This window comes from Nematolebias whitei, chromosome 7 (assembly GCF_014905685.2).
Source record: "Nematolebias whitei isolate Nwh7 chromosome 7, NemWhi1, whole genome shotgun sequence".
NCBI lineage: Eukaryota > Metazoa > Chordata > Actinopteri > Cyprinodontiformes > Rivulidae > Nematolebias > Nematolebias whitei.
In genome coordinates, this window is record NC_056504.1 from 51,221,520 (window position 1) to 51,235,726 (window position 14,207).

Here is a 14,207-nt window from a genome sequence, read left to right on the forward strand (position 1 = left end):
CTAATCTATACTAATCTATACTAATCTATACTAATCTATACTAATCTATCTCACAGGTGTCAAACTGCTGCTCTATCTGGTTCTAATCTACAACAAGATGTGAAGTTCAGAACCAGCCTGAGAAAAATAAAAACAATTAGGAAAAATGAAGCATTTATTTTAGAAATTTACGTGAAATACAAGAAGAGAAGGATCTATTTATGAGATGGAGGCGCCATCTAAAGGGCCTAGAACCTGCTTCATGTTTGGTCTGTTCTTCATCCAACCTTTATTTCTACAGGTTAGTCTCATTGAGCCTCCAGGACTCATTTACAGGAGAGACCTGATTTCAACAAACACAGAACCATCATTTTTGTCCTGTTGAGCCTCTGTATTGTCAAAAATAATGTCTTCATCCAAACCACCCACAAGTCTGCTAGATCCCATCCCCACCAGATTATTTAAAGACGTATTTCAATAAATTAATAACCACGTCTTGGATTACGTACCACAGAGCTTTAAGATTGCTGTAATTAAACCTTTACTTAACACCTGGAGAGCTGGTGAAGGAAGAACAACCTTCACATCAATATGAAGACACGCCCCCACCCCCAACATAGGGGGATCTGCAGTGGAAGTGGTCTCCAGCTACAAGTACTTGGGTGTACACATGAATGACAACCTCAGCTGGAGCAACAACACCACCAGCCTGATGAAGAAAGCTCATCAGAGACTCTACTTCCTCAGGCGGCTGAGACGAGCTGGTCTGGAAGCTCAGTCCTCACCTCCTTCTACAGGTGTGCAGTGGAGAGCATCCTGTGCTCCAGCATCAACGTGTGGCATGGAGGCTGCACAGCTGCAGAAAGAAAAGCTTTGCAGAGAGTGGTGAAGGCTGCACAGAAGATGTTGGAGTCAGTCTCCCCACCATCACAGACATCTACACCTCCAGATGCAGGAAGAGGACCACCTGCATCATGAAGGACCCCACTCACCCAGCACACACACTTTTTGCCCCACTCCCCTCAGGAAGGAGGTTGAGGAGCATTAAGTGTAGAACCACTAGACTGAGGAACAGCTTCTACCCTGAGGCTGTTAGACTCATGAATCTCTAACCAGGAGAATCACTGTGAAAAATCACATCATGTTGCTGCTGATCTGTTTCATGTTGCTGCTGATCTGTTTCATGTTGCTGCTGATCTATTTCATGTTGCTATGTACATTCGTGCTCTTCTGCTCACACAGACTCATGTTCATGCTGCTGTTTTGACGTATTGTTTATTGTACTCAGCCCTCTGTGAACAGTAAACAGCCATCAGGTGCTAATGATCCATTGTTAGGCTGATGGTCCTTCTTGAGCATGTGATCAGCTGGTTCTGGTTGTCAACAGCAAACTGGTTGATCCACTCTGAGAAGGTGCTATTTAAGAGACTGAGCTGAAAACAGCACCTCAGACTGAGGAAGTCCTCAGGATGAGAGACGAAACGTTTATACTTTTTTTTTGTTTTGCTTTGTTTTGTTTTTTTGAATGTCCAGAGGACCAGATTTAACTTTTTTAGATTGTTTTTGTACTATTAGTGCTTAGCGTATTTTAGTTGATGTTTTTCTTAGTTCATATCTTAGATCTTATTACTGTTTTTATTTTACACTTCACTGTTGGATGTAACTGGGACCCTGTGAACATAATCTCGTTTCACCACATGTACCACATGTGATGTAAATTACCAATAAAAAACTCTGACTCTGATAACCTTGACTCAGGAATCCTAGCCAATTATAGACCTATATCTAATCTAGCTTTCATCTAAAAAAAATTCTAGTTAAAATAGTTGCGGTGAGTTATGTGATCATCATCTGCAAAGAAATAATCTGAAGAGTTTCAGTCAGGGTTTAGAGCTCACCACAGCACTGAATGTGCACTGGTGGAAGTTACTACTGATATTCTCATGGCCTCTGACAATGGACAGGTGTCTACACTGGTCCTGTTGGACCTCAGTGCTCAGAACGTTAGTAGATACAGAAAAGTATGTTGTTAAATTAGTAGGTTTAAGTGTTTAAAACATTGCAAGAGTGTGGGAAGGGTTTCTAAAGCCTTAACATACTGTATATAAACACTACAATAAAATACTACTACTGCTGCTACTACGTACTACAACTACTACTGTTACTACGTACTACAACTACTACTGCTACTACTACTACTACTACTACTACTACTACTACTACTACTAGGTACTACAACTACTACTACATACTACTACTACTACTACTACTACTGCTACTACTACATACTACTACTACTACTGCTACTACAACTACTACTGCTACTACTGCTACTACTACTACTACTACTACTACTACTACTACGTACTACAACTACATACTACTACTACTACTGCTACTACAACTACTACTGCTACTACTACTACTACTACTGCTACTACTGCTACTTCTTGTGTACATACTGTAATTTTGTTCCATCTTGTGTACCACATGAGATGTAATGACAATAAAGTTTACTTGAACTTGAACTACTATCCCTACTTCATGGTTTTTCACTTATTGCGCTCGGGGGCGGAGTGTCCCTAACACCCGTGATAAACGAGGGACTGCTGTAAACCACTTCTGACCACCACCCAGCAGCGGCTCATTATTCTGGAAACCTTTCAGACGTCCCGGTCCACCTCAGACCTCCGTGTTTTACACTTGTTGTCAGTTGCTGCAGCCACGTCCGCCTTTTGTTTCCATTTTAATAAAATAAAAAAGTTTATATTTTACTTATAGTTCTCCGAGTCAGCCTGTATTTAGGGCCAACCTACCCGACCGTGATATTTCTCGTGAATTAAACTGTTTTTGTAGTTTTCAGTTTAAACGTGAACAGAAATCATGTCAGCAATAACTCCATGTGTCTCATTTAACCTTCAGTCACTCAGAACAGGTGTGTTGTCATTAAGTTGTTCCTGACAGAGAGCAGAGGAGGTTTTGACCCAGCATGCATTGCTTCATAGATAAGCACTAACAGCTGTGGATGGCCTCAGCCTGATTCACAACATTTAAATGTGAAGAGGATAATGAAGAAAGCTCACCTTCCATGGTGGAGATGAACTCTTTCTCTCCGTCGCTGTTCGTGGACAGGACTTTGTAGAACTTCTTCAGTTTGGCATTTCTGCTGTAGTTCTGTAAGTTCACACACACGTGTTTGTATGTATGTTGACTTTGATTTACCGTAACAACCAGACTACTACTTGTTTCACACACTTGGACCACCACAGCTTTTACAATGCTGCGGCTAATTTATGGATTTGTTTCTTTATTTTTTGTCAGGCTAATGAGCTTCATGCCGCACCACATTTAACCTCGTCACACCCGGGCGCTCACATAGCTCTATAAGAATAAACTGAATTAAATTGAATTGAATTGAAGTGCGGTCTATATATGTACAAAATCTATCTTCTTTTTAAACTTAGTGAGCACGGCTTATATTCAGATGTGCTCAGTAGTCTGGAAATTACAGTAATTTGTGGTATAATCGCTCAACAGTGTAGCAAAAACAGGAAGAAATGTAGAAACAATGTGATGGAAATGTTTTTATAAAAAATATTTTTAACAGGCGTGTTTTGTCTTGCAAAAGCAGACTAAGCAAAAAACTGAAACTCTGGAACGAGACAAGAATATCCATGTCCTTCAGATAAAGGTGGATCTTGAATAATACCTGCCGATAATACGGCTTCAATCTTTAATAGTTAAACTGCTACAGATCATGCATGTCAGTGCAAACATCCGTCATCTAAACTTGTTACAGCTATGATGTGATCAGCGGACTAAAAAAAGCTGCATTAAACTTCTCCAAATGTCTCATCTACACCATTAAGTTTCAGATTGGATGACCCCTCCCTCACTGGCCAATACAGACATGGTGGCCCAGTGGAAAGATGTTGGAGGGTTTGATCCCCCTTCCATGTCTCAGACATATTCAGATTCCTCTTACGGAGTCAGAAGAAATACCTGTATATTCAAAGTTTTGAGCAGGATGGTTCCAGGTATCCACTTGACTACATATGAAGAGTTCATAGGACTCAAATAGCTTCTAGTTGTCTATACTAAAAGCTTTAATGTTTCTCACTTGCTCAAAAGTAAAAAAAAAAAGTTAGTCTGAATTAGTGTAAGTCAGTTTCTCACTGAGCTGCTGCTGTTGGAGACTACTTGACAAAGAGCAGGGAGGTCCAGATATCTCTTTCCACAGCCACCTCTTCCACGTCTTCGGGGAGGACTTTAAGGCTTTCCCAGGCCAAATGACAGACGTAGTCTCCCCAGTGTATCCTGGTGTTACCTGGGGTCTCCTCCTAGCTGGACATGCCTGAAGCACCTCCCTAGGGAGGCGCCATGGGAGCATCTTGAATAGATGTCCGAATCACCTCAACTGGCACCTCTCAATGTGGAGGAGCAGCGGTTCTACTCTGAGTCTCTCCTGATAACTGAACTTCTCACCCTGTCTCTAAGGGAGAGTCCAGCTACCCTGCAGAGGAAACTCATTTCAACCTCCTGGATCCACAATCTTGTTCTTTCAGTCACTACCCAGAGTTCATGACCAGAGGTGAGGGGAGGAACGTAGACTGACCAGTAAACAGAGCTTTGTCTTACAGCTCAGCTTCCTCTTCACCACAACGGACCGGAACAGAGTCTGCAATACTGCAGATGCTGCGCCAATCTGTCTCAATCTCACGCGCCGTTATTCCCTCACTCATGAACAAAACCCCGAGATACTTGAACTCCTCCACTTGAGGCAGAACCTCAACCTCAATCTGAAGAGAACAATCCACCCTTTTCTGTCTGAGGACCATGGCCTCAGATTTGGAGGTGCTGATTCTCATCTCAGCCGCTTCACACTCGACTGTGAAGTGCTCCAGTGAGAGCTGAAGATCACGGCACGATAACGCCAACAGGACCACATCATCTGCAAAGAGCAGAGATGAATCCTGAGGCCACTGAACCGGACTCCCTCCAACCCCTGGCTGCACCGAGAAATTCTGTCCATAAAAGTTATGAACAGAATCTGTGACAACAGGCAGCCCTGGAGGAGTCCGACTTACTGCCGGAACCAAACTCTTGCACCGCTTGTACAGGGACTGAACAGCCTGTAGCAACAGGATTCCAATCCCATACTCATGGAGCACCCCTCACAGTGTACTTTGAGGAACACGGTCAAATGCCTTCTCCAAGTCCACAAAACACATGTAGACTGGATGGTCAAACTCACATGACCCCTTGAGGATCCTAGTGAGGGTAAAGAGCTGATCTAGTGTTCCACGGCCAGGACAGAACCTGCATTGTTCCTCCTGGATCTGAGGTTTGACCAATGATCAGACTCTCTTCTCCAGTACCCCTGAACAGACCTTACCAGGGAGGCTAAGGAGAGTGATGCCCCTATAATTGGAGCACACCCTCCAGTCCCCCTTTTTGAAGAGGGGAACCACCACCCCAGTCTGCCAGTCCAGTGGTACTGCCCTGATGTCCACGCAATGTTGTAAAGGCGTGTCAACCAGGTGTACTCAGGTAGGTTAAATCATACGTGTTGGTGGTTGCCAAGATTTATAGTGGGGTGAGGTGGGTACAGTGTGGATGGAGATGAGCTAAAACAATAATGTGCACAGTCCAGCTTACATGTTTTCTAGTTGTTCACACAAAAAATAGGTTGTGATTTTCTAGAACTGGTCACTCGTGGCTTGCTGATCGCAAACACTCAGAATTCTGAGACACGTCTCCAGCAGTTGAAGCTCAGTGAGGTTCTACCTTTAGAACTGTTTAAAGACTTTGTGGACTATTTATTTTGTTTTCTGCCTCATTTATTTGCAATGACCAGTTACAATCTATGGATGCTCTAAGCATTAAGCCATGGTGCTGAAGCTCAATGTCATTATTTTCTGTTTGAAGCAGAGCTGGTTGTAGGACTCTCATCAGACTGGGTACGAGTTAGAACCTTTCAGTCTTGGAACACGAGTTAGAGTTAGTGAAAAAGGAGAAACTATCACAGGAGGTGACACTACTCTCCAGGACAGGGAGTAAAGAACTACCTGCATTGAAAGACTCCATCTGTGAAAGTTGGAAGTGATGTTTTCATCAGCCAGAGACTGCAGCAGATCTTTGGGAAAACCCTGGAACAAACGGCTGTACTGAGCCACTGCGACAAAGAGAGAGCAACAATCAGACAAGTGAAAACTCAGAAAAAGAAATTGAACCTCCATAAAAGACCAGAACATCTGCACAGATCACTGTTTGTTTCATTGTTTGTGAAAATGGATGTCCTGACGTCTTCAATCTGCTCGACTAAAAGAACAGAAGACAGCTGCAGAACGTGCTGATGCTGCTCTATAATCCAGGTAGATAAATCTAACCAGCTTGAGTCAGGTCCTCTGGATGGATTCTTCTTTTGTTGTTAAGATGAAACGTTTCAACAAAAGAAGAATCCGACCAGAAGACCTGACTCACCCTTGTTAGATATGTGCACAATGTAAACAGGCATTTCTGAAATCTGACCAGATTACTATGAGAGCTGTAAAAAATATGTATCCACTTTATTATGGGGGTTCTGCTGTATAAATGATTATGGTACAACTTCCTGTCAGACAGGAAGTAGCTGTCAGCACTGGTTAACTATGATAGAGGAACACAGACCACAATTTATTTTAAAGTAATTTACATTCAGTTTAACAGATAAAACTCTGATTTTGTTTTGTTCACATTTAACAACCATAAAGTTTACTAAAAGAGCCGTGCTGCGTTCAGGTACCTGTTGTGTTCACGGCTGCAGAACAACCAGAACAAACTAAATCAGTGGCTCCAACAACAGAGTTTGAACACGGACCAAAACAAAGAGTTCCTGTGAAAACACGTTTAGTTTCATCTCCTACCTACAGATGAGGAATTAAGAAGAATGTGGATGAAACATCTGAACTCGAAGAGACCACCTAAACTCTGCATGTGAGCTCATTTCACTTTGATGACAAACGGCCGACGGAGGAAAACCTGCATCCTACTTTGTGTCTGGACGACAATAAACCACCGGAGAAGAGACGCCGGATCCTCAGAAGGATTGAAAACAGTGACGAGAACATCAGGGATGATTTCAGGTGTATGGAGGTCACAGCTTTATATATTTGTTCATCTTCAGTTTTATGATTTTCTCTGTAATGAACCCAAGCTCAGTGATGGAGGACTTTAAGACTTTGTCTGGACTCTGTGTCTGATTTAAGGTCAATAAGATTGTGTCCCACCTCTTTCAACAAAACACCGCCGACCTTATTACTGTGGAGACACTGATACACTCAGAGCTTCTCAGGTTGTTCATCGCTTCACCGTCAGAAGAACTGAGTCAGTGGAGTAGTTAAATATGCTAGTAGATGTAGCTAAATATGCTAGTAGATGTAGCTATATAAGCTAGTAGATGTAGCTATATAAGCTAGTAGATGTAGCTAAATATGCTAGTAGATGTAGCTATATAAGCTAGTAGATGTAGCTATATAAGCTAGTAGATGCAGCTAAATATGCTAGTAGATGTAGCTATATAAGCTAGTAGATGTAGCTATATAAGCTAGTAGATGTAGCTAAATATGCTAGTAGATGCAGCTAAATATGCTAGTAGATGTAGCTATATAAGCTAGTAGATGTAGCTAAATATGCTAGTAGATGTAGTTAAATATGCTAGTAGATGCAGCTAAATATGCTAGTAGATGTAGCTATATAAGCTAGTAGATGTAGCTAAATATGCTAGTAGATGTAGCTAAATATGCTAGTAGATGTAGCTAAATATGCTAGTAGATGTAGCTAAATATGCTAGTAGATGTAGCTAAATATGCTAGTAGATGTAGTTAAATATGCTAGTATTCAAGCGTCTTTGAGTATTTAGGAAAGAGCTATACAAATAAAATGTATTATTATTATCAGTAGTTGTAGCTGTGATCTGCAGCCACTTCTTCAGCTCGTCCTCAGCAGCAGCGGTCTGATCATATTGTCCTGTTGGAGCTCTGACAGGTGGTGTTCCTACATGTTTAAATTAAATCCATGTTGCTCAGAGAAACTACATCAGCTCGTACTGTTCCACAGAAACAAAAAACGGTTCTGGTCCGCGCCGGAAGTCGCGCCCATAATGCACACAAGGCAGCATGGGGGTAGGAATAAGGTCGATGGCATTCAAGTAGGATCCAACACCGTCATGGTGCACTGCTGGCAAACTCCAATAAAAAAATGAAAAAACACCAGACTTTCACTGACACTTTCACATTCTTGTTTCCAAGGATTATTGTTTTATCAGGCAGTGAAATCAAAGCAAACTGTACTACCTGGGGTGAAAGTAAGAGGCAGAGCCACAGCCTTGGTTCTGGTCAGAGTAAGAAGGTTTTTTCTGGCTGTGACGACAGAGAACAGCTGCAAGCCCTGACACGTGCCCCAGATAGGAAAGTAGTCCCCAACATCATTGGCCTGCAGTGCGAAACAAATACAGGGTTAAAATTATTATTTTAAAGAAGGTGTAATGCTATTTTTGTTCATTTGGAGCGTGGCAGCCTCGTCTGCATGTCGTACCCTCAGAGCCAAGTTGTAAAAGATCCTGGCAGCTCGACTGAACAGTGATGTCTGAAGGTCCACGTCTCCTCCAGGCAGCAACAACCTGAGGAAATACACCGTGAGTGCAAATACATTCATTCTAACTTTAAAGCACTTGATGTGCGTTAACATATTCATGCTCCCTGTATAAAACGCTGTTCACCTCCAGAGTTTTTAGCCAAAGTGCATAAATATATGTTTACCAAAGGATCAGTACAAACAACTGGTTCATTTTTATTTTCTTATGCCCTGACACAGTATCTGAAAAGGCCTTGGATGGACTGATGCAACATGACTGATTAAAAATATCAAAGCACACTTATACTACTGACCCTGCTATGGTGTCATACTGGTTCTGCCGTGGACTGGGAGTGTTTCAGACCCAAGGTGTAGACACAGAGGCAGATTAATGAGGAAACTGAAGGTTTAATGAAGAAATAACAAAGCTGGTAGGGCAGAAAAAATGACAACAAACAGATTCAAATTTGGATTTATTGTCATTCAAACCGACGGTGGCACAGTTGGTAGAGTTGCTGCCCCTCAGCAAGCAGGTCCCTGGTTCAAATCCCAGCCAGGGGGCCTTTCTGGGTGGAGTTTGCATGTTTTCTCTGGGCATGCGTGGGTTTTCTCCAGGTACTCTAGTTTCCTCCCACAGATCAAAAACATGCATGTTAGACTGACTGGTAACTCTAAATTGTCTCTAGGTCAGAGAGAGTGAATGGTTGTTTGTCTCGTTTGTCTCTATGTGTCCCTGTGATGGACTGGAGACCTGTCCAGGTGTCCCTGTGATGGACTGGAGACCTGTCCAGGTGTCCCTGTGATGGACTGGAGACCTGTCCAGGTGTCCTCTGCCTCTTGCACAGTGTTGGCTGGATATGGGCACCATTCACCCCCACGACCCAAAAAAGGAAGAAGCGGGTCAAGATATTGGATGGATGGATGAATGAATGGATGGATGGATGGATGGATGGATGTCATTCAAACCTCTGAGAAGAATGAAACAGACTTCCACAGTTCGGTGTATAACAACAAAATAAATAGGCAAAGCCAAGTACGCTCAACTAAATAAATCTAAAACGGTCACAGGTAAGATAAAAACCAGCGTAAAATAAGAGATCTGTGCAGCAGAGCGACAGAAGAGGAGCAACAATGAGCAACAAGAGTTCCCAACAGGTCCACGGGCTAATGCGGCCATAAGACACATTAATGAAGTGCTGACCCAGAGAATAGAGTCTGATGGAACAGGCTCAGTTAAAACTTTGAGTTAGTCACCCTAGGTGAGGAGAAACTTCATTTTTCTGTTTCAGAAGGACGGATACATCATGCATTGAGTCCATCACCATGGTAACAGACTCTGTGAAGCAAACCGTGAATTTATTCTCATTCAGAGATAAATTCTTGATTTGAACGGCATCAGTTTTCATCAGAATTGCTCACTGCACTCAGTAACTCCACATATTCAACGTAGCACCTGGACACATACCTGAGGTCAGATTTAGATCTTGCTCAAAGGAACTTAGATGATCTTAGCTCTAACTAAAAGGCTGACATACCCAACAAAAATGCAACAATATTGTTTTACATAAATATATTCAGTCAAAAAGTCAGCTGGAATGTTTATTTCTGATTGCACTGGCTAAAAAAGGTACTGGTTTTTATTTGTTGGAGCAGCTTTGGAGGCAAAGCTGAAGCTCTGAAGAAATGCATCGAATCAATGTTTCCAGGTTACAAACTAATTTATTATTTATATTATTTGTTATCTGATTTAATTATTTTTTCAACAGCAGAATAAACACTCATATGATATTAAAAAAGACCAACTCACCCATTGATTGAGTGGAATAGTTCCGTGTATTCCTCCTCTGTGCGGTTAATTCTGGTAAACAACAACAGCAGAGAAATCAACCCCCAAAAGACTTTTCCAGTCACCTTAAAATTCAAAAGACTTTTTAAAATTTTGAATAAATGCAGTGAGTTAAATGAAATAAGACAAATAAAACTAAATAAAAATGTGAATGTGAAATAAGAAGATAAAGGTTAAAGGATCTAAATTCTATACTAAACTAGATGAAATTGACTGATGCACCTCAGACTCCGCCCACATTGATGCAGCCCTGCCCACATTAATACAGATTTGGCACTGGCACTGACGGTGCTACCACTAAACATGACATCTGTACATGTGAGTAGTCGTACTGGTTTTAGTTCTTCACATATTCTCCTGTAAGACTCCTACAAAATGAACGTTAAAAAAATGAACGTTAACAAAATGAACGTTAAAAAAATGAATGTTAAAAACATAATTTATAAAACTAAAAGCCTCTGGAATACAAAGTAAAGCTGATTATTCAGGAGTGTAACAGAAACATGTAGCGTAGAATCTTACAGGAACGTCTTGTAAATGAGTCATCGAGGCTCAGTGAGATTAGCCTGTATAAATAAAGGTTGAATGAATACAGTACCCAGATCCCTGCAGATGTTGGATGCTGCAGATGTTGGATGCTGCAGATGTTGGATGCTGCAGATGTTGGATGCTGCAGATGTTGGATGCTGTCTATCATGGTGCACTAAGATTCATAACTGGCTGTAACTACCGTACCCACCACTGCACCCAGTATCCACTGGTTAACTGGTCACCATTAACTTCACACAGACTCTCCCACTGGTACATCTTCATCTTTAAATCACTTCCTGGTCTGCTGCCTTCATACATCTCCTCCTACATGTCTCTGTGTGAGTGCAGCTACAGCGTGCGCTCTCAGGACATCATTACCTGCAGTGTTCCCTCAGTGAGGACTGAACTAGACAAAAGGACCTTCTCCTACTCCGCTCCTGTTTCCTGGAATATCTTGTAAAAAGATCTGAAGCTCTCGACCTTTGACCTCTCTAAGTGTCTTTAAGAATCTGTTGGACTCCTGGCAGGGTCCAACGCAGACATGTTCCTGTTTTTAGTTTTCTACATTCGCCATAGAATCTGTTTTTGTTACTTTTCTTTAAATACCATTTTATTTTCACTTGTTAAAAAAAAAAATCTCAATTTGTACACGTCCTTTATGGTTGTCCATTGTTGTCATCTTTCTTTGTTAAATCAGGTCTCTCTTGTAAATGAGTCCCTGAGGCTCAATGGGACTAACATGTAGAAATAAAGGTTGAATGAAAAGTATTACTGGTGTACATTTGTGTTACTGGGCAACAATGCATGCCATTCATCAATGAACAAATTGTTAATATTACACATTTAATGAAGCCGGCTCGACTTGGATGCATTTGACAAAATGTTTTTGAAGTACAAATGCCTTTAGTTAAGACTTGATGGTCAAAAAGTAAATATGGAGAGAATGTCCTTCAGCTGCCTCACCTGATGGGGACAACTCTGGCTCCTCCGCTTTCCAGGAATTTCACATAAGAGGCAGCGATGTAAGAAATCCCCTGAGCGAACTGGTCTCCTGGAAAGTTTTCTTGTGCTAAAACGCCTAAAGAGAGAAGAGATCACATGAGGTAAATAGAGCTGGTCACAGCCAGCTTCGATGGGGGAGGGGCTTAGACGTTAGAGAGGGCGAGCCAGCGATCAGGAGGTTGCAAGGTTGAATCCCTGGACTTTTAAGCACCCAGCGTGGGCCTCCCTCCGCTCCACATGTACGGGCTGTGGTGATCTATGGTTGTGTGAGGAAGGACAGTAAGGTGAAGTGTCTTTGTGCGAGTTCAGTTGTGACCCCTGAAGAAGGAGCAGGCGGAAGAAGAAATAAAAATAAAGGAGTGGGCTTATTAAATAAAAAACAGCTGCTTTTATGTTCAGTACAAGCTGCTGGCAAATCTCCATCAAATGTTCTTTTTAAATCAGTAAAGTCGTAAGGCCCAAACGTTGTTGTTCTCATTACAATAAATGAGCTGGCACCAAATTGTTACGTTAACGAGATTTAAATCAACTTCCTGCACCTGAGCCTGATTCACTGCTCTTCCTGATGATGATGATGATGATGATGGATGAATGTGGACTGTCTAAAATCGCCTCCTGACCATCTGATGCGTTCACGTGACGGGTTGAGTCGTAACGTGCACGTTGTTTTAGAGAAAGTAGCCTGAAAACCTGTCATTCATTTGCTCACCTCAAAGTTTTTGTTTCTGTCAAGTTCACACCATCCTTCAACCTGTTCTGGAGGACCAGCAGGTTCTGAAGAACCATTACATGATTTTATTTAAGCGTGTGTTGAATCATAATGGAAACTCTGTGAAACATCAGCTTCTTCAAACCAGACCAAAAAAACCAGCTTAAATCTTATTCATGAGCAGGAGAGGCAGAGAAAACAGATTCTGATGAAACAAAAGTCCAACCATCACTGACTGATGCTTTCAGCTGTTCTTATATCAAGTCCCCCCCCCCCCCCCACACACACACACACAATCCCCATTAACCCCCACGGACACTTTGTTTCTAGAAGCTTCTCATAAATGTCCTAAGAGCTGAAAGGACCGGCTGAGGTCCATCTGCAGCAGCTTTTACCGATGATGGGTCTCTGATGGAGCTGCTGGCTGCTCGCCGCTGCGCACAGGATCGGTCCGGTCCAGAAGAACATGCAGGCGCTCAGCACCGCCTCAGACAGCCGGTACATCATGGTCCGGTCCAAAACCACGAGAGCTCAGAACCACCGGAGGGAAGGATGGAATGGAAGCTGCCGTTTGACAGAACCTGCTGAAAAAACAGTCTGACAGAAGATGCTGAGAAGATGCTGACTGACTGACTGACTGACTGTCTGGCTGACTGTCTGACTGACTGACTGACTGTCTGACTGACTGTCTGACTGTCTGACTGTCTGACTGACTGACTGACTGACTGACTGTCTGTCTGACTGACTGACTGACTGACTGACTGTCTGACTGACTGACTGACTGACTGACTGACTGTCTGACTGACTGACTGACTGACTGACTGTCTGACTGACTGTCTGCTGCCTCTGTCCTCCTCTGACTCCTCACCTCCCTCCCTCAGAGCAGCACGTGTCACTGAACACTTGCAGGATGTTCCACTTCCTGTTAGGAGTGCACGTGTCTGAAATTTACAGACGTCTAACCATGCAACACCAAACCAGGTCTAACAGCTTCAAATACAGACAGACAGACAGGCAGGCAGGCAGACAGACAGGCAGGCAGACAGACAGACAGGCAGGCAGGCAGGATTTCTTCTTCTGTCTCATATTTGTTGTGAAGACTTTGTTTTCATAAAAACAGTTCTTTTTAAATTGTATGTTTGAAACTTCTTGTCCTCAGTTCTGCAGCTGAGCAGAAGAAATAAAGTTTTTTTTTTTTACTGTACATCTTTGTACATTATTCCAACTCTTATCGTTGTTGCCACTCTTGCTCAAGTTCTCTTCAGTTGAGTCATTTCCTTCCTTGTGTGTTTTTAGTTCTTGCATTTTGTTCCTTTTCTTATTGCCACAAGTTTTTATTTTGCATCATTCTGAGAGACCACACACACACACACACACACACGCGCGCGCGCGCACGCGCACACACACACACACACACACACACACACACACACAGAAGTTGCATAATTCATCAAGAATGTTTATGGTTTGATGTAAACTGAGAAGTAAATGGAGAGACATAAAAGGGATGAATAAGAATTAATGCTA

General features: G+C 42.4%; 1 protein-coding gene across 1 annotated transcript in view; it reads right to left on the minus strand.

The window, feature by feature from the left end:
• zgc:171566 overlaps positions 1-13,187 on the minus strand; it is a 13,723-nt gene extending 536 nt beyond the window's left edge. The window contains exons 1-7 of the mRNA XM_037679935.1: positions 13,076-13,187; positions 11,933-12,047; positions 10,400-10,450; positions 8,554-8,638; positions 8,313-8,451; positions 6,048-6,154; positions 3,063-3,153 (exon numbers count right to left, since the gene is read on the minus strand). Of these exons, the coding sequence (XP_037535863.1) occupies positions 3,063-3,153; positions 6,048-6,154; positions 8,313-8,451; positions 8,554-8,638; positions 10,400-10,450; positions 11,933-12,047; positions 13,076-13,187 (700 nt within the window). The remainder of the gene's footprint in view (positions 1-3,062; positions 3,154-6,047; positions 6,155-8,312; positions 8,452-8,553; positions 8,639-10,399; positions 10,451-11,932; positions 12,048-13,075) is intronic.
• Between the last annotated feature and the right edge of the window lie 1,020 nt (positions 13,188-14,207).